Here is a 19,499-nt window from a genome sequence, read left to right on the forward strand (position 1 = left end):
AAATAAATGAATGTTAAAAATGATTGAAATAATGACAGATATTGTTAGAACATTATATAAATTGTTATAATAATAAAATATGATGTAGAAAATAATACTAAATGCGCAAAATTAAAGAAAGAAAGAAGCAAAGAAATAAAGAAAGATAGAAAGAAATAAAATATAGTAAAATATATGATGTAGAAAATAATCTTAAAAGTGAAAGATGAAAGAAAGAGAAGGAAGCAATGAAAGATATACTACATAAATTTAATTAGTAGCCAGGGTATCTGGCAGTCGAGCATGATTTGTACAGCTTAGCGGATCGATAGTCGGAGTACGCGTATTTTACTAATTAATTTATTGATTTCGGGCCAATTGTTGCTTTATAAAGATAAAGATGGGCGCTGCTCTGTGACTGCGGCTGGTAAATCCCGAAGCCACAGACGTAGGTGCCGACGTAGATAGACACGGAGGAGGAGGAGGAGGAGGTGAGGTGAAGAGATGAAGACGAAGATGAAGACGGAGTGCCAAATCAAGCTGAGGCGGGCAACATGTAAATCTCCAAGAAAAAGGCAGTAAAGAGCCAGAAATGAGGCACATTTGCATATGTGCACGATATATCCAGCTATATATATATATATATATATATATATATATATATATATATATATATATATATATATATATATATATATAATATATCCAGCGAAGAGACAGTACGAAAGAGCGAGAGAGCGAAAGGGACGGGGGAGACAGATAGAGAGAGGAAGATCTTGTTGTTGAATATGCCATTATGTTTTGGCCTTGAACTGATTTGATAAAGCTGGGCGCGGGCGAGACGCTTAATGATAATGCTAATGATATTAATAATGATAATCATAATCACGATGAGGGGTCGCTCCCTCTCTTTCGCTGTCTCTTTCTCTCTCTGTCGCTGTCGCTGTCTTTGGATTTGGGTTTGGGTTTGAGTTTGGGGCAAGGCAATAAAGCATCGCTGTGAAACGTCATCAAATGTCGCTCTTAATGATCGCTTTGAACTTTTGCTGAAGTTCTGCTGCCTCCCTCCCTCCCTTCACGTTCACTCTACCTCTGCTATGGGCAGCACTGGCTAATTATGTGGTCACTGCCTTCGGCTGCAAGTGTGGCCAATTTTACCTTGAACTACAAAACTCGAAATGTCAACGTCTCTCTGACCAAAGAGGAGGAGGAGTCAGAGTCGGAGTCAGAGGAAGGAAGGAGGGCACAGCAGGGCGGGGTTGCGGCCTAATCCATCTGGGCAGGTTAGAGAGCATGTAAGACACATAAACAAGAAACTTGTTAAATTAATAACAACAAAAGTAGTTAATAATATACGAGCGCGGCAATGAAATGAAACCAATTCGAAATCAAAATCGGAATCGACATCGACATCGACGTCAAATCGCATGCAAATGCAGCCAAAGACACGAATACCCCAAAAATGAAAATGAAAAACAAAACAAAACATACAAAACGAAAAAAAAATAGTATATAATGCTATGCTAATCCATTATGATTTTAATATTCCATTTTCGATGCATTACACCGCATTAATATCACATTTAATATCATAAAAACAAGTTCATCTCCATCACAAATGGAACGCTGAGTGTTGCAACAGTGCTGCCAAGAGCACTAACAATGTGGCCATGGAGACAAAGACTGACAAAGGATGCAAGTTAAACCACTTCAAACGCAAATTCATTACAAAAACGATCTGCTAAGGATTAAGACTTTTTTGGGAGAACTTTTTTATCGATGTGCGAGTATAAATTCAAAATAAAAATAAAAATAGTAATAAAAATAAATAATAAATAACAATGTAAAAGGAAATAAAATAAATAACAGTTCACTTACCCTTAAATGAATCGCTAACATGAAACTGATGATGATGAAAGGCGATGTAATGTTGCGATGTTAGTAATTTATCGAGTGCAGCAATCTGAGGAAAAGATAAAACCAAATTAGAATTGCATCTTAGCAATAAGTTCAGTTCATGCTAGATATTAAGTGATGAAATGGAAAATACGCACTATAACATAAAAGTTGCAGAATATGAATTTTAACCGTATCCCATAGGAATCTAATTGAATGATATTTAAATATTTTTTAAAATGCTTACTTTATATTCCTTGTGAAAGCTTCCTAGATTCGTTATCATATTGCTTTGAAGCTTAGTTTTGTGAAGATTCCATCTTTAAATTTCCCTGTCGTTGAGATGCATGATTAGATCCCCTCGCTTTAATTAATAGAATAGATTCGGATATACATTGATTTTAATTCGATCGTGGAAAAACTCACCCTGAATTGTGGAGACAACGCTTCATATTATATTACTTATTCATGCACTTCTACAAAGAAAGCTTTGAGGAATAAAAAACCGAAAACCTACGTGGATACTTAAAAATTAATTTCAATAAGTTAGTATACGAAATTATCATTCAAATTACACAAATTTAAAGTCTATACCTCGACTACAAATAAAATGAAAGCGGTGGTAGCAAATGGACAGACGGACAGCAGGATTTAGTACTAAAATTTAATTAAATCCAAATAGGTCTTCTTCCCCAAATGTTCTCTCATTAAAGTAGGCGAATAATTTGGGAGTATAAAATAAATTTAATCAAAGTAGCCTTTGAATTTATTCGAGACCTAAATAAGCATCAGCTCGACACACATTTTTCGTTAGTTCATTTTCAGACTCGCTCGAGTCAACACCCAAATTTTCCAAATTTTTTGTGTTTTTTTATTTTTTTGTTAAACTAATTCGGACGAAATGCAGTAAGTAAATTGGGAAAATAAATAGAATTGTGATTTAAATTTCTTTGCATACTTTCAGCAAACTCTGGCTTATTATTCCCTTGGATGTCTGACGATGGTACCACGGATTGGCGCTTTTCGTTGAGGTCATCGTAGGTCCAAGGCTTTCATTATGGACTCTGAATTATTTTGCTTTCTGCACACTCTGACGGAGATCGCAGTTACCGTTGAACACTAATCTCTCGATACTTTCAACACTTAATACCCAGCTGCATATTCTCTTATGATTATGAACATTTCAAGAACACAAGAATATAATAATGGCAAGTTGATAAGAAAAAAACAATTAAAATTAGACCTCAGTCGGTGGGACATCCTTCAAATGGCCAACGTTGCAACGTTATACTCTAACAACTAGTAGGATATGTTTCCATCCATTATGGATCTTGCATCTGGTCCATCACTTAACTTATTTCCTATTATTTTTCAAATGACGTTGAAATAATAATACGTTGTAAGTAAATAAATGCAAAACTACGATAAACATATGTATTATTGTAAGATCTCATCTTTATCGATCTTTATTCGAATATAAATTGTATAATAAAGATATGACTTCCAGATAGATACGAAAATACAGCATTTATTTTTTTTGTTCAGAATATTGTAGAATTTTTTATACACTGAAGTTGGTGAACTTGTCATTTATTATTCGTTGAAGTAGAAAAGGTTTCGACTCGGCATTTATCGTTAAAATTTACACAAACTTATGAAATAATAAAATTTCTTTTGAATCAAATTTAGTACATAATACTATAATTAAAATAATAAGCAAAAAAATAAAATAATATGATAGCTAAGTTTATAAGAAACAAATACGAAAGCTATATCGATATACCAAACACAGCCTTCGGTACATTTTTTGTATTTTGGTATACTAATTAGGTATATTTTATTTTAGTACTCTATGATATATTTGGAATACAGTACTATATAAATATACCAAATATTGCCTTCGGTATTAATTTGATATATTTTAAAATGATTACAACACTGTTTTGTTTCGATTCAAAATGGGTAGCGGGTATTTCACAGTCGAGCACACTCGAATGAGCTACATTCTTAGTTGTTTTTAATTTAACTCTAATTTAAAGAACCGATTTAACCGCTTACCCATTCTGTGGAAAAATGTGTTGAAGGTGCTCCAAGAAGTGCTGCCAATAAATTGACTCACCCAGGAGATGTAATTGAATGCAAAGAGAAAAGTGCTGCCAATAAATTCACTTACCATAAATTGAAATTGGAGTAAAGAAGAAAAGTGCTGCCAATAAATTCACTTACTGAGGAAATTAAATTAAAATCATAAAGAAAAGTTTAAAAGCTGCAAATTTTTGATGAAGACAAAGATGTTGTTGGATTTGTTTAAACAATGTTTGTTCGACATTTATTGTTAGTTTTGAGTTATTGCTTTTCGCTTGGCATTCGTTTCGTAATATCAGACTTTGAATTTCTATATTTCACACACTATCGAAAGAAGTTACAGATCTACAATATATATAAAGTATACAATAGTTTTTAGACTACGATTAGTTGGAGCTACAATTATTGTTGCTGTTGTTGTTGTGATTGTTGTTGAAGTTGACGGCTCGTAAACGTTTCTTAAAGCTGTTCAGGAGTCGATTGGACAGTCTCAAGGTTTGAATGGTGTTGCCCAAGGCTAGGCCATTGCTATGATTGCTGTGTGTTCAAGATAAGAAGTTCTTCAATAGATCAAAGCACGACACAACAAAACAAAACCAAAAACAAAAAAAAGAATAATCACAAACAGCAACGAAATAACGCATAATAACGAAGTACGTGATGATGGTAGCTAATTGCAGGAGAAGGAAGGGAAAACACACACACACACTTAAAAACGAAAGAACACAAAAAAAATTAAGAAGCATTCGGTTTTTTTTTTATGATTTTTGTCGATTTTTGTACACTTTACTTTATTTACTCGAAGTGCTTTTGCCTTTTGGGCAAATTCAATTCGATTTCAGAGACATGATGTAATTACATACGTTGTTGTTGGTGTTGTTGTGGATCTTGTTGTTGTTGTTAAACTAGAAGTAGCTTTAAACATAAGCCTAACAATACGTCATACATAATATATATATATAAAATAATAATAATAATCGTCATAATCGTAAATAATGATTTTCAAAAGCAGCGCTTTTCATTCAAAGTTTTTTCGTTTTTTTCTTTTTTTTTTTTTCTTCGACTAACAACTAGCATAGATTTAAATATAAAAAAAAAATAGATGCAGAATGTTTTGTATATCGGTTTATCGATTTATCGATCTCATTTTGATTTCGCTTCGTCGTCTCTGTTTGGCCAATTCGATTCGTAACAATTCCTCTTTCTCCCCCTATCTCCCTCTCACTCTCTCTCTATCTAGGCACACGTCCAATGTTCTCCTTTATACTACACAAACACACACACACATATAAATCTCACACTCACACACATTGTCATTCACACATGGAAACATTTAATTCATAATAAGAGTTTCGTCATTTGGATAGCGTAGAAATAGTTTTTAGGATGATCTGCCGGCCGATAGATGGCGGCACAAGCATGGAAACAAACAAACAGAAATAAATAATTTGTTTAACTTAACTAGAACTAGAACATATTTGATATTTAATACTTAGATGTAGCCTTTACACAAAACTCTGTGCCATGATTTTTTTTCTTTTTCTTATTTTCGTCTTCATCTTCTTTATTCTCTCTGTTCATAACTCTCTGACTTGCTCTCTCTCTCACTCTCACTCACTCTGACAGCTTTGCTTCTTGCTTACTCGCTTAAGTAACTGCTGTGATATGTGGACTATATTTTTGTTACAATTTCCGTAGAAAGATCAGATCAGGCTACAATCTTCGCTTCTAGCATAGCGATTCTCTCAAAACAAAACTTTAAATATCAACAAAAAGAGTTCACCAGCAAATCAGGAGGAATTCTAGATATATATATTGGGGAAAGGGAAGACTGAAGACTCACCGATCACACTATGTGGATATGTAAGCCTAGAATATGCTTGAAATGTTAGTTCTTCAAATGGAATATTTTGAAATTGAGGAGGTTTCGTTTTCGTTACTTATTTTGTAGCTGCCATGCGACTTGGACTTGGACTTAGGTTCACTTATCTATGATATTATTACAGGGTGTATTACAAGGCATCTTAATCTGTACTATGTAGTAGTATATAGTGGAGATGCCCCCTTCCCCTTCATCTTCAATCTTCTTACATCATAAGAACAACAAATAATTTGGCCGATGATATTCGCTACAACACTAATGCAAAATGCAAGGCACAAACTACAATACATACGCATCACGCATCATATATATGTATATAGTATGATAGATATGGAAATATATATATCTATATGCGATCGATATCTTATAGATTTACATAATTACAGCGCGTTATTTCGATTCGTTAACTTGACGTGACGTTTTTCTTTCGCAATGCGTCATTCGTTACTCGTTACATTTTATTCGTTACATTGTTACTCGTTACTTTGAATGCTTTGCGTTTTTGCCTTTGGGTTTGCTTAAGAGCTAGTCAAAAAAAATATTACTCGTTATACTTCTTCGTTTCTCTTCTTCATCTTGTTGTTGTTGTTGTTGACGATGTTTGTTGGGGACCCAAACACAAATCAAAATGCAATACAATTCGTTAATACCTAAGTAAGTGTATCTCTAACTGTAAATCTGCAATTGTTTACCGTTCTTTACATATACATTGGATAGGCAGAGCTCTAAGAATGTTTTTTGTTATATATGGTATATATGATATAGTATTAGGGGGTATACAATAAGTACAATTAGATTACTACATTACGAACCTATGCATTATATAATAGAGAACTCGGTTATCTTATTTCTTTCTTTTCTCTTTTCTTTTTTCATTTTCAATTCTTTTTTCGAGGCATTGTTGTGGAAGTGTTGCCATTTGACGTTGCCATTTAAGCAATTAGTTGACTGACTGACTGACTGATTGATTGAGTGATTGATTGATTGATTGGGTTAATAAAGCGTCCAACGAGTTGACATTGCTCTCTCTCTCTCTCTTTCTCATATGTGTAAATTAATCAAAAAATATATATATGTATATATAGATGTGTATATAGTATATAGGATAGATATAGTATAGGTAGGTAGATCGATCGATTGATTGATTGATTGATAGATGGTAGTAGTAGTTGTTGTATGCATGTTAAAAATTAAGTAATCATAATCATTTTAGTAGTTGATATTCTCTCTCACTCTCTCTCTTTCGACTCGATACTCGGTAAGTAGTAAGTATAAACATTAGATACAATCTCCCAATTCCAGCTCCAACAGCTTTCGCTTCCGCTTCATCTCCATCTTCATCTTCTTTTGCGCACCCTTTCAACCAAACTCTTCATCATCATCATCTTCACTTCACTTCTCAACTCGTTGGAGGAGAATTCGCTGTTCATTGCTTGAGCGAAGAGTTCGCCGGCAGCGTGGCGGAGCGTTGGACAATCGCCGCGTAGGGTTTGTAGGCGGAACGCGTCGATTGGCTGGAGAGCATGTCATGGATATATCGGTAATGCAGTGATGAATGGTTGATGGATGATGTTTGATGGATGAATGTTTTGTTATAGCGAGCGAGCGAGTGAACGAACGCGCGAACAAGCGAACGAACGAGCGAGCGAATGAGCGAACGAACGAGCGAGTAGATCGAACAAAGCGAGAAAAGAAAATAAATACGAGTAATCAATTAGCAATTAGCTTAAGATTAGATACACACATATTAATAAAAGCCTTTTCTTCTTTTTTTTTTGTCTGGCAACGTCAATGGGGGGCAGGGGAGGCAAAACTACGGTGTATCTTAACAGCGAAAACATCGAGAGTTTACCTGGGGGAGATTTTGCTGCCATCGGTGCTGTTGTTGTTCGACGAGTTGGCCTTGTATCCACTCTTTTGGATACGCTTGAGCAATCGCGCCACCCACAGCGATTGCTCCTCGGGCGTGGCGGCCAACAGCAGCATATCGCGTGCACTGCGTGGATCATGATTGAGCTTGCACGGTGCCAACGGATCGTGCTTGTCCACGTGCTCCTTGTGGATCTTGTTGCGGCATCTGCGAAAGAGTTCAAGATTTGGTAAGTGAAATTGTTGTTTAATATAGGTATCAAAGGTGTTTCTTTACCTCTTGCATTCGTATGCCGCCGGCGGCTTAAACACGTGCCACAGCTGCTTGGTGCACACCTCACAGGCCGTTGGCATATGGTATGTGATCTGGACAAACTCATGACCTAGAACGAGACAACACATATTAGAAAGAGAGCGAGAGAGGAGGAGAAGTGAAGATCGCAGTTACCTTTGTGTATTATGGTGCCGGGACGCTCCTCGTTGCCGCTGCCAAGCAGCGTCGAGTCCAGTTGCTCGTCGGGACGATGCGAGGCGCCCTCGCCGGCGTACAGCAATTGGAAGATGCGCGGAATCTCTTTGGCATCGGCGCGAATCACATCGCCTTGGGTCACACTGCGCACGTGATACACTTTGCTGCAGGGAGGATAAGAAGCGAAGTTAGCGAGTGGTCAAATTACTTATAAAAAATAACGTGTAACGAGAACTGCCCTGAACTATAGTGAGTTACCAACTAGCGAATAATAAGAAGAGCACTTAACGGTAACGCGTAACTAAGTAACGAGAACTGCAACGATAGCGAGTAACTAACTAACGAGTATCTAAAACTGCACTTAACGATAGCAAATAACTAACGAGTAACAAACTACACCTAAAGAAACACTCGTTTCTCGATCGACGAGTGATTTTTCCGCGATAATAATGTAAAGAGGCACTTAAAGATAGTTACATTCACAAATTATGTAAGATAACAGTAATATATTCAACTGGCGAGTGGCAAATACTCGTTACTCGATCGACGAGTGACTCATTCGCGAGAATAATGTAACGAGAAGTAGACGACAAAGTTGTTGGCACTCACCTAAGATCGAGTATGAGCACAGCATCTGTTGTATTGTGCTTGTCGAATTCCGAATTGTAGAAGATGATTTTGCGCGACGAGACAATCACATATTGGCGCTTCCAGCTCTGGCCGCGTCTTCGATTCTGCTTATTGGGCACGCTCAACCAGCCCTCGAAGACCGAGTCCTGTGTGAGTGAGAGCAGAGAGGAGTGCTGTATTCAGTTCAGTAGCGAGTAGCGAATGTGAACAGAGAGCGAGAGCGAGATCGAGAGAGAACCACACCAAAACATAGAGAAGTAGAGCGAGAGAAAGTTGTGTGTGAATGCATGTGTGAGTGTGTATGTGTACGTATGTTGTATGCGATCTGAGTTAATGCGATCTGACATACCTGACTATCCTCGGGATCGTTGTCGGCGGACGAGAGGGAGGCGGTCTCGTTGAGCTTGCTCTGCAGATGCTCGATTTCGGTGGCTTTGCAATCGATCTCCATGAACATCTTCTGCTTGAGCTGCTGATCCTCGACGGACTGCTGCTGCAGATCCTGATGCTTGAGCAGCAGCTGATTGTACTTGTCGCGCTCCTGCGACAACTCCTGCTGCAATCGGCGCATCTCCTTCTCCTTCTTGCGTAACTCGGCCGTAGAGCGGGCCTTGCTCTTTTTGTTCTGCAATGAGAAAGCGAGAGAAATAAGTAACGAGTGGCGAGAAAAAAATAAATAAGCAATACGTAGAGAAAAATAAGTAACGTGCAGAGTAATAAGTAATAATGCAGTAATAAGTAACGTGTAAAGAGAAATAAGTAACGCGTAGAGAGAAATAAATAACGAGTAGAGACAAATAAAGTATAGATAAATAAGTAACGAGTGGGAGTAATAAGTAAAGAGAAAAGAAAAATTAATAACGAGTATCAGTAACGCATAGAAAGAAATAAATAACAAATAGAGAGAAGTAAGTAACAAGTTCGTACTATTTCTCGGTAGAAATAAGTAACGAAAGAAATAACTAACAAATAGAGAGAAATAAGTAACGAGTAAGCAAGTCGAAATACTTACTTTGCGACTCCGAGTCTCGACGGTTCATCACCTCGGCCAGCTTGTTGACGGCGGTCTGCTTGAGCAGCACCTCGTTCTTGCACTTCTCGCCCAGCTTGGCGATCTCCTCGTCCTTGGCGGCACGCTGTTGCTGCAGCTCGTCGAGCTGTTTCTTGTGCTGCTGCTGCAGCTCGTCGCATTCGTTGGCCTTGAGCGTGAGCTTCTTGTGCAACTCCGATTCGGCCTCCTTGAGTGTGGCGAGTGTCGCTTCCTTCACGTTGATCTCGTTGCGATGCTTCATGATAAAATCCTTGAGCTCCAGTTCCTTGATCGTCTTCTCCTTCTCCAGATCCGCGACCGTCTCCTCGGCAATGGAGCGTGCCAGGGCCTCCGAGTCGGCTCTTGCGACCGCCACTTGAACTTGATGCTTGAGGGAGACGCGCTCCTCCTCGAGATCCTCGATCTTGGCCAGACGCTCGGCGCTCTCCTCGCGATTCTCGTTCGCCTGCGTCTTGTAGAGGCGCGAGAAGCATTGCTCCGCCTCGAGTTGTGCCTGCAGCTCCCGATTGTTGGCCAACGCCTCGTGATGCGTGCTCTTCAACTGTGCCAGATCCTCCTCGAAGCGTCGCTTCGCCTCCCGCTGGGCAGCCAGCTCCTTTTGTAGTTGATTCTCCCGGGAGCGTAAATGCGCCACCTCCGAGCTGTACAGACTCAGTTCCGAGAGCAACGCGTTGCGTTTGCTGTGCTCCTGATCCAGCTGCGATTGCAGAGCCGCCACCTTCTCCGACTCCTGGCGGCACTCGCCCTCGAGCTTCTGCAGACGTAGCTGTATTTGGCGATAGTCCACCGACAGCATGCTCAGCTGTCGTTCCTTCTCCTGCGAGTTCTGATCGGCCTTGATGCGTGCCGACTTCTCCTCGTTGAGCTTCGATTGCAGCGCCTTCACCTCCTGGAGATTGGCCTCCTCGCGGGACACCAGACGCGACTTCTCCGTCTCCTGATGCGCCTTTACCTCCTGCTGATAGCGACCCTGGGCAGCCTTCAGCTCAAAGTCGAGACTCGCGTGCGTCTTCTCCAGTTCGCTGATCTTCTCGAGCAGCGCCCGATTGTCCTCTTGGGCCTTCTGTTCGCGGGACAGCGTGCGCTCGTGATCGTTGGCCAGCGTTTGCATTTTGTTCTCGGCCTCCTTGTGCAGCTCCTTGAGCTGCGAACGGAGATTCTTCTCCTGCACCATTTGCGCCTGGAGTTCGGCATTCTCCTGGCCGAGTTCCTCCTTGTGCTTCTGCAGCGTATCGATCATCTCGCACATGTCGCGCACCTTCTCCTCGTGCGTCTTCAGTGTGAACCCAAGCTCGGCGTTCTGCTTCTTCAGCTTCTGTGTGTGCTCCGTTTCGCTCTTGAAACTGAGCTCCATGTCATGCAATTGCTTCTCCAGCGTCAGCACCTTCTCGTTGATGTTCAGATCGCGTGTGCGCGTCTTCTGTTCGTTCTCCAGCTTCCGCTGTGTCTCCACCATCTGTGCCTCGGCCTTCTTCCGCAGCTCAATCTCCACCTCGACCTTCTGCATGGCGACTTTGTAATTGTGCTGTCTCAAAGCCAAATCCTTCTCGTATTCGGTGGCGATGCGTTGCAGTTCCGCTTCGCGTTTCGTACTCAGCTCCATCTGTTGCCGCAGACTCGTGTCCTGCTGCTCCAGTTGCTCGGCCCGAGCGCGTTCTCGCTCCAGCAGCGCCTCGAGACGCTTCAGCTCATTGGAATTCGAGGGTCGATGGCGACTGTGATTGTGGCCGTGATTGTTGTTCGCCGCGTTGCCGCTGCTGTTACTGCTGCTGTTCACCGACTGCGCCTCCTTGGACTCGGCGTCGACGGTGTCGCTGGACAGTAGCTGATAGTCGCCCGTGTAGGTGAACCCGATGAAGGGCAAATGATTGCCATCGAAACTCTTGGGCACGGGAAACATCTCTTCGGGTTTCTCATCGCGTTCGATGTCCTCGAAATTGCGCGTATCATCGTCGGACGTCAGCTCGGGAACAACGGGCGGAACACTCTCGCGTATGTTGTCAAAGGACCAGGTGTCGTTGCGAAAGAACGGATGCGCCTTGATGTCCTCGATGCCATATCGACCCAGACGCTGTGTCCGATCGGTGAGAAAGGCGCGAATCAACGCCTTCGCCTGCTCACTGATCTCCACCTCGGGGGGAAAACTCAGCGAGTTCTTGTGATCCATGATCTTGCCGTACGTGCCCACCAGCGAGTCCGCATAGAAGGGCGTCTCGCCCACCAGCATCTCGTAGAGGAATATGCCCACCGACCACCAATCGCATTCCCGTCCGTACTCATTGTCAACGCCCTGGGATTGGAGCACCTCGGGACTGATGTAGTCGGGAGTGCCGACCGCATTGCTGGACACCACCTGACCGTTGGCGCCCATGCGCATACAGGTGCCGAAATCGGCTAGCTTCAGATGGCCATAACTGTCTAACAGCATGTTATCCGGCTTGACGTCGCGATGCACGAAGCCCATGTTGTGAATGGTGTCCAAGGCGAGCACCACTTCCATCGTATAGAAGATGGCCCACTTCTCCGGTATCTCGTAGTCGCCCATCAGCGATACGATGTCGCCGCCGGGCATAAAGTCCATCACCATGTACAGATATTTGCTGTCCTGGAAGGCAAAGTGCAGCTGGACAATCCACTCGGAGTTGGCGTGCGCCATGATGTGACGTTCCTCCCAGAAGAAGGCGGAATCGGGTCGCTTCATCATCTCGAATTTCGAGAGACGTTTCATCGCGTAGACGTGACGTGAGGATTTGTGACGCACCAGCTGCACTTCGCCAAAGGCGCCCGCTCCGATCAGTTTGATGAAATCAAAGTCATCCACATTCATGCGCAGCTGATTAATGCGCTGCGCCAGCGGTTTATCTGTATTACAACAACATAATATTCGATTAATTGATTACTATCGATAGTTAAGATAGCGATAACTACTCACATTTGTAGGCATACTGCTCAATGTTCTTGAGACGCTTCAGCGAATCGTGATCACAATCGCTGACCAGAGCCGACACCGTGTCCAGCAGACAGTCCACGTTGCAGATGCTCGTCGGATCGCGCATCTCGCGCTCCAGCGTCGTCGCTCTGCAAATGCCGATAACATATCGATAACATGAGTAAACTGATTTATCACATAAAAAATGAGTGTATTTATAGTTACTTAGCATTCATTAACATATTTGAACTATGTAGCACTTATTAAGAACCCTATAGTCGAGTATGCTCGACTGTGAGATACCCGCTACCCATTTTCAATAAAACCATATTCTACCAACAAATACTGACATATGTATACCTAAGGCTATATTTGCTATATATACATATATAGCATAGACTACAGCAGATATATTTAAAAAAATTTATCATGTTAATACTAAAATATACCGAATGCTATCTTTGGCATATCCATATTTGAATGTAGCACTATTCAAAATGTACCAGTACAAAATACACCGAAAATACTGAAATACCGAAGGCTATATTTGGTATATCGATATGTTAGAGTGTTAAAATATACCGAAGAGTACAAAATCTACCAATAAGAAATATACCATATATGTATATTCTGAAATATAGAGAAAGCTTTATTTGCTATATCAATATACTATTATATATTCAAAATAAGCGATAAAGTACTAAATATACCAAATTGTCAGCCAAACAAACTAAAACATATATTTTCTGCAGGAGGTTACAATTATGAAACCATATTCTAAGCATATACCGAAAAACCGTAATTTATAATTGGTATATCGATAGTAGCACCACACATTCAAAATATATCTAATATATATTGAGTTCAAAATATACCTGATGAATTCCAAATATATACAGAATTAGTATACCAAAAATATACCGAAAGTATAAAGCACTACATTCAAAATATACCACAGAGTACAAAATATACCGGATGAATTATAAAAAACCGAATTGGTATACCAAAAACACTTATGATATACCGAATGCTATATTTGCTATATATGTTATCTATTCAACATATATTTCCTGCAGGTACAAATCTTTAATACCCTTCTATCCTAATAACTAATTATTATTCTTGAATATCTAATATTAGTCACTTCCTTATCGTATAAGGTATAAATATTACATTATAAGACCGAAACCGAAACCTACAACTGTGCATCATAATGTGAGGAAAGAATTGGATGGAATCTTGGCTGGGTTGTTGTTCCAATGACTTGTCGCTCTCTGATCTCTGATTTCTGTACCTCTTTATAGGCAGCAGTAACTGCGATTGTTCTTTGTCTAGGTTCAGTGCAGTGAAGTGAAGTGAAGTGTTATTAGGTCACTGCCAACACGAGAACACAAAGAAAGCGTCGATTTGGCAATTTGTTTTGTTTGTTTACCCCCCTCAGAATAGCTTTCGTATAAATCGCTTAAACAAATATCAAGAGAGAGTGAGAGAGAGAGAACAAGCAACATTTGCATTCGTAGTCGTATTTACCTTCCCCATTATGACTAATAAGAATTGCAGAAAAGCGCGTTTGATTATTCACCCCCGCCTTTGCCCCTGCCACCGCCCCCGTTTGCTGCTGTTCGTTGGAATTTCCTAGAAATATGTATTTCTAGCTGTCTTATCTCGCGCAAAATTTAACAGCTGGCTAGCTGGCTGACTGGCAGACAGACGGGCGCTAAACAGTGACTAGAATCAATTTAAGACGCCAACTAAGAACGCCGAAAAAAAATGAAAACAAATCTCCAACTAAGAAGAACGCAAAAACAAAAGTAAGTAAACAAACAAATCGATTGGCATATCGATATCGATAAGCGCGCTGCTCATGCCTATGACGATGGCGACCTCTAGCGGCGCGTGGCGAAGCGAATGCAATTTGGTCACCTGGTGACGAAATGTGCGACGCATGACAACACACGCTTATCAGCTTTGTGCTTTTTGGCCACATCGTTTAGGGTGGGGGGAGGTGGGTAGTTGCAACTGTAATCAGCAAACAGAAAACAACAACAACAACACAGTTGAAGGGACCTTTAGTTTATCGCAATGTGCAGCCACACTCTCCAACTCTCTGTTGACTTTGATAAATTGCTGGATGAATGCATGCCAGAGTCTACACACACACACAGAGACACGCACACACACACACAGACTCGCTGATATGGTTTACTTATGCGACGTCGCGTCGCGCTTTCTTTTTGTATAGCAAAAACAACAACGAGCATAGAGGAAGAAGAGAAATAAAGAGAGCAAACACAGATCTCATCATCAGTGCGTTCTTATTATTGTTCTTGTTTTCTGAATGAACTCGCACGCACACGCACACATTTTAACCCATCCCCCTTCCCCATTCCCTTTACCGTTATCATCTCTGCACTGCACAAATTTGCATGCTTGACAGACCGACTGATTGAATGAATGACTAACTGACCCTAGCTGATTGGCTTATCAACAACCCAATGCGAAATATTCCCCAAAATGTTGAGCCCAGTTTCTTAGAAGCGGGAAGCTGATTAATTACGATCTAATTAATTGGAAAATATAAATAATCACTAGAAATATAACAGAGAAGCGAAAACATCTGAATAGTAACAACTGGATCCTTTTCCGCCGCAAAGCATCGATGTTTTCCGCCAGCCAAATGCCATTGGGAGGGGGGGGGATGAAGTGGCCAGACGGAGGCAACCGATGACAGACGGCGCAAAATTGATACTAAAAGGTGTTTGAATTGTTGTGATTTCATCATCGCCACTTACGGCATGACAGAAAAGCCAAAAACAAAACGCTCAGCGAGCTCAGCAAGCGAGCGAACAACACAAACTTGGAAAAGTGGAATTTTCAAAAATGCTGCGCGAGATAAATGTTCAACGGCAATGGCGGCAACAACAACATAATTATTAGCAGCAAGCAGCAAACGAATTCAACGATAATAACGACGACGACGACGACAACATTATCGTCACCTAGAGACAATATAATTGTAAATTTAATTTATGCACGCACCTAAATAGCCATCGTAACATAGAGAGATAGAGACAAGGGGCAATTGAATCGTATTATTTATTTTAACACATTTAACAAGAGAGCCAGCTGCGTGTGTGTGGGAGGGGTGAAGAGAGGGGAAGGGGAGAAGCGGGAAGGGGAGAAGTATGGACACCTCTTGTAAGTGCGCAACACTTAAACGCATATTTTGTTAGCGCCCAAGCGCGAGAAAACAATAACGAATTTCAACAATCACATTCCGAATTATTAATTTCCGCGCATTTTAATGATCTGCATCATAGATCTGTTTGCCTTTGTGTTATTCTTGCTTGCTTTCTTTACACTTGCTGCCCCAAAAGTGTAGAAGGGTATTCTTTGTGAATGGCAATCCGTCTGTCTGTCTGTCCATACGTTTAAACACCTATAACTCTGAAACCAAAAGAGCTAATAAGACGAAATACACAATACTACAGAGACCTATGAAGCATTATCTGCTTACAATTTTGCAAACTTCGTTTAGAAAACTCAAATTTTGACAAGTTATAATTAAGAAATATTAATTTCCACATATTTTAAAGCTCTACATTATAGATCTGTATGCCTTTAATAGCATGATCGAATAAAATGTGTGTTATTCGGAGAGGTCTATAAAACATTATCATCTTAAAATTTCAAAAAAATTTGTTCTTTTTGAGTTCTGTAAAGCATTATGATCTTCGAATTTCATAATCCCGTTTGGAAAACTTAAATACTGACAAGTTGTAATTAAGAAACTTCGATAGGAAAACTCAAATTTTGATAAATTGCAATTAAGAAATTTGTGAAGTAAACAACTTCAGGTATCAAAACAGTCGTATATATAGCGTATATATCTGCATTATAACCACAAGATAATATAATTGGAATCTACCGGGTATCTAACAGTTGAGCACACCTCACTTAGCTTTGATTTCTGCTAATAAACTTAATGACTAAATTGTGTTTTATATTGTGTGCCTGTGCATTTGCAGTATTTGTGTTAAAGACCCACGCTTTTGACGTTTAATATTCTCGAGAGGAATTTGCATGAGGAGAGCTCAACAACATACCGTTGGGGCTCAAGCAAATGGAGTGCATCGGCCAGCCACATAATCGGCAAAAATCTGTGCTTTTGTTTTTTTTTTATTTTTTATTTTTTTTTGTTTGTGTTATTTGCTGCTTCGACCGTCACAAATTGCGATCAACGATCTTGCGATTTTTTGTGATTTGTCCGATTACGAATTGCGAATGGAAACGCGTTACACGCATCCGATGCGCCGCCTGCAACTGACTTTGTGCAACAGAACAGTCGCAGGCAGCCAAAATCGCCCAAAAATAGCGAAACGTCGATGTCGACGTCGACTCTCGACTTGACGTCGTTTTGGTATCGTGTTGCTTGCCTGCTTGCCATTTGGCTTGCTTACAAATTTTAATGCGAAAATGGCAAATTTATGAAAAGTCGCCCGAAGTGCTTTTGCTTTGCTCGTTTGATATACCCGCCAAGCCGCAGAAGGATAACAGGGTATTATGCGTTAGTGGCCTCCCTTTGACACCACAATGCGCAAAGTGGAAACGCGGTAAACTTTTCCAGCCGTCTGTCTTTCTGTCCGCCTCGATCGGGCAAACTATTAAAGCAAACGCTTTTAAATTTTGTGAGAATATTACGAGCAAACAAATTGTTAGCTCAAGCCTAAATTGCTTGGCGGGTATTTGGCAGTCAATCAAGTTGATTTGCAGTTGCTCCAGCGACTGTCGCTGTTGCTGTCGCTTTGAACATGATTATGGAAGGTGTTTGGCACTGATGTTTTTAGCTAAATTTGTCTGAACAAATCTGATCCGCTCTCGCTCTCTCGACAAGTCGTTGATGTTGTTGTTGTTGTTATTGTTGATTCTCACTCACCGACGTCGCCGCTCCCCATCCATGTTGACTATGCTTTACGACTCCTGTGCTGCTGTCGCCTCGACTCCTGTGGCATGCAACTTCTGGCTGCTGGCAGCGCTGCAAAAAAGAGGAAAAGGTAAATGAATTGAATCTCAACAAGTGGAGAATCTCATCTCTCTGCTTACCTGCTGCTGCGCTGTGGCCTAATCTGTGGCAGCTGTTGACTTCCGCCTGGAACATATAGAATAGAAACAACAGAAACATGTGAGTCAATATTGTTATTAACATATTAGTATTATTATGCTTACCTGCGTGAGCGTGAGCAAGAGACGAGTGTAATGCAAGCTAATTGATAGGTTAATGAGGCGCCACACACTTGATGTTATTATTATTATTATTATTGTTGTTGTTGTTCTTGTTGTTGACAGCAGTCGATGAGGTCACGAAACCACTTGAGGATTCACTGAGCACGCCTGAGCGACACCTGGCCAAGAAGGGCCGCCAACGCCACATACGGCCAGGCAGTGGCTGTGGCAGCGGCAGAGGCAGAGGCAGCGAGACTGAGGCAGCTTAACTTATGCAGCCTCTGCTTCGGCTTCTGCTTGGCAGCCAACCAAGAGCCTCCTCGCTAGAGGGCGCCACTGGCCACCAACAAAAAAAAACGGAGGTTTGCTTGCGCTTACTTTGCACTATTATTTACACTTCTCGTTTTGACTGTTTGCTGTTTGCTCTCTGCTTGCTGCGTGTTGCTTGCAATTTTGTATTGCATGTATTTTTTACTTGTCTTTTTCGCTGCAATTCTTTTAGTTTTTTTTTTGGCGAACCCGAGTATTTGTCGTTGTGTTTGTAAACATGCAATGTGTGTGGCACATCGATTGTTGTCTCCGCCGCGCACGCACACGCACGCACATACAATAATTTGCACTTTTTATTTTGTTTGCGTTTTGTGCTCAACCGTCCGCCCAATAGCACTTGCGTTATTCTTTGCTTTTGTTATGTTTGAGGATTACATTCCAAGGAGACACAAGGGTCCAAATCCAAATCCAAATGGCAGCGTCACAGCAAATTGTTCACCTATTTTACGATCACACTAAATATGTCCCACAAATATACCAAATATATAGCACAAAATATCCCTCACAAGAAAAAAACGGTCACATGTTTATTTTTTTGGTATTTTGCACACACTGATCGCGCCGCTATTTTAATATTAGTAAATTCGACAAGTTTACTTTCAATGAATATTATAAATATTTAATAGGTTTAATATTAAATTGACAGTCTATCAAAAATATACAATAATGTCATTGCTGCACACAACATTTTATAACTATCGAATAATCGACGTCCAATGACAAAGTTTCTGGGGTATAGTTTCGATAAATCGATGGCAGCCAGTGTGGCTGCTATACATTTTTAGTACTAAAATACTGCAAAGTACCATTTTCGATATATTGAGCAGAGTAAACTGTGCGATCACTTATCGAAATGTTTATTATATGGGCAAAATTGCCGTTACTGTTTTGGAATACATATATAAAATTCGTTTGAGCGCAAATCTACTAAGGTCGAAGAGACAAAAGTAAAAGCTACATTTTTCTTGTTTAAAGCAAACAAATAATATTGAAATTGTTTTTAATTTTTTTATTCACGCACTTATTTTTGTGGTATATACATATATTTTTTGGATATATAGTATACTTTTCAAAATAATACTTGCTACCGCGCGTTGTGGTCGAGCGCTGAGTGTATGTGTGTGTTCGCATTTAGCAGCGCGTGGGTCGGGAGAAG

The 19,499-nt window shown here is 40.5% G+C and overlaps 1 protein-coding gene and 1 long non-coding RNA gene across 2 annotated transcripts; one reads left to right on the forward strand and one right to left on the reverse strand.

Moving 5' to 3' along the window:
- The first annotated feature begins 2,623 nt into the window (after nucleotides 1–2,623).
- LOC132796153 (uncharacterized) lies at nucleotides 2,624–3,130 on the forward strand. The gene is made up of 2 exons (XR_009633514.1): nucleotides 2,624–2,781; nucleotides 2,840–3,130. It is a non-coding gene; the product is annotated as an uncharacterized LOC132796153 (long non-coding RNA).
- Nucleotides 3,131–5,084: 1,954 nt separating this feature from the next.
- On the reverse strand, nucleotides 5,085–18,794 carry LOC132795145 (rho-associated protein kinase 1). The gene is made up of 11 exons (XM_060805656.1): nucleotides 18,017–18,794; nucleotides 17,894–17,939; nucleotides 17,727–17,825; nucleotides 12,794–12,939; nucleotides 9,819–12,723; nucleotides 9,160–9,424; nucleotides 8,790–8,956; nucleotides 8,160–8,344; nucleotides 7,989–8,094; nucleotides 7,695–7,919; nucleotides 5,085–7,356 (listed from the first exon to the last, which is right to left on the reverse strand). Exons 3-11 carry the CDS (start codon nucleotides 17,747–17,749, stop codon nucleotides 7,269–7,271), a joined length of 4,110 nt encoding a protein of 1,369 aa, XP_060661639.1. The 5' UTR covers nucleotides 17,750–17,825; nucleotides 17,894–17,939; nucleotides 18,017–18,794; the 3' UTR covers nucleotides 5,085–7,268.
- Nucleotides 18,795–19,499: the final 705 nt, after the last annotated feature.

Source organism: Drosophila nasuta, chromosome X, assembly GCF_023558535.2.
Source record: "Drosophila nasuta strain 15112-1781.00 chromosome X, ASM2355853v1, whole genome shotgun sequence".
Classification (NCBI taxonomy): Eukaryota; Metazoa; Arthropoda; class Insecta; order Diptera; family Drosophilidae; genus Drosophila; species Drosophila nasuta.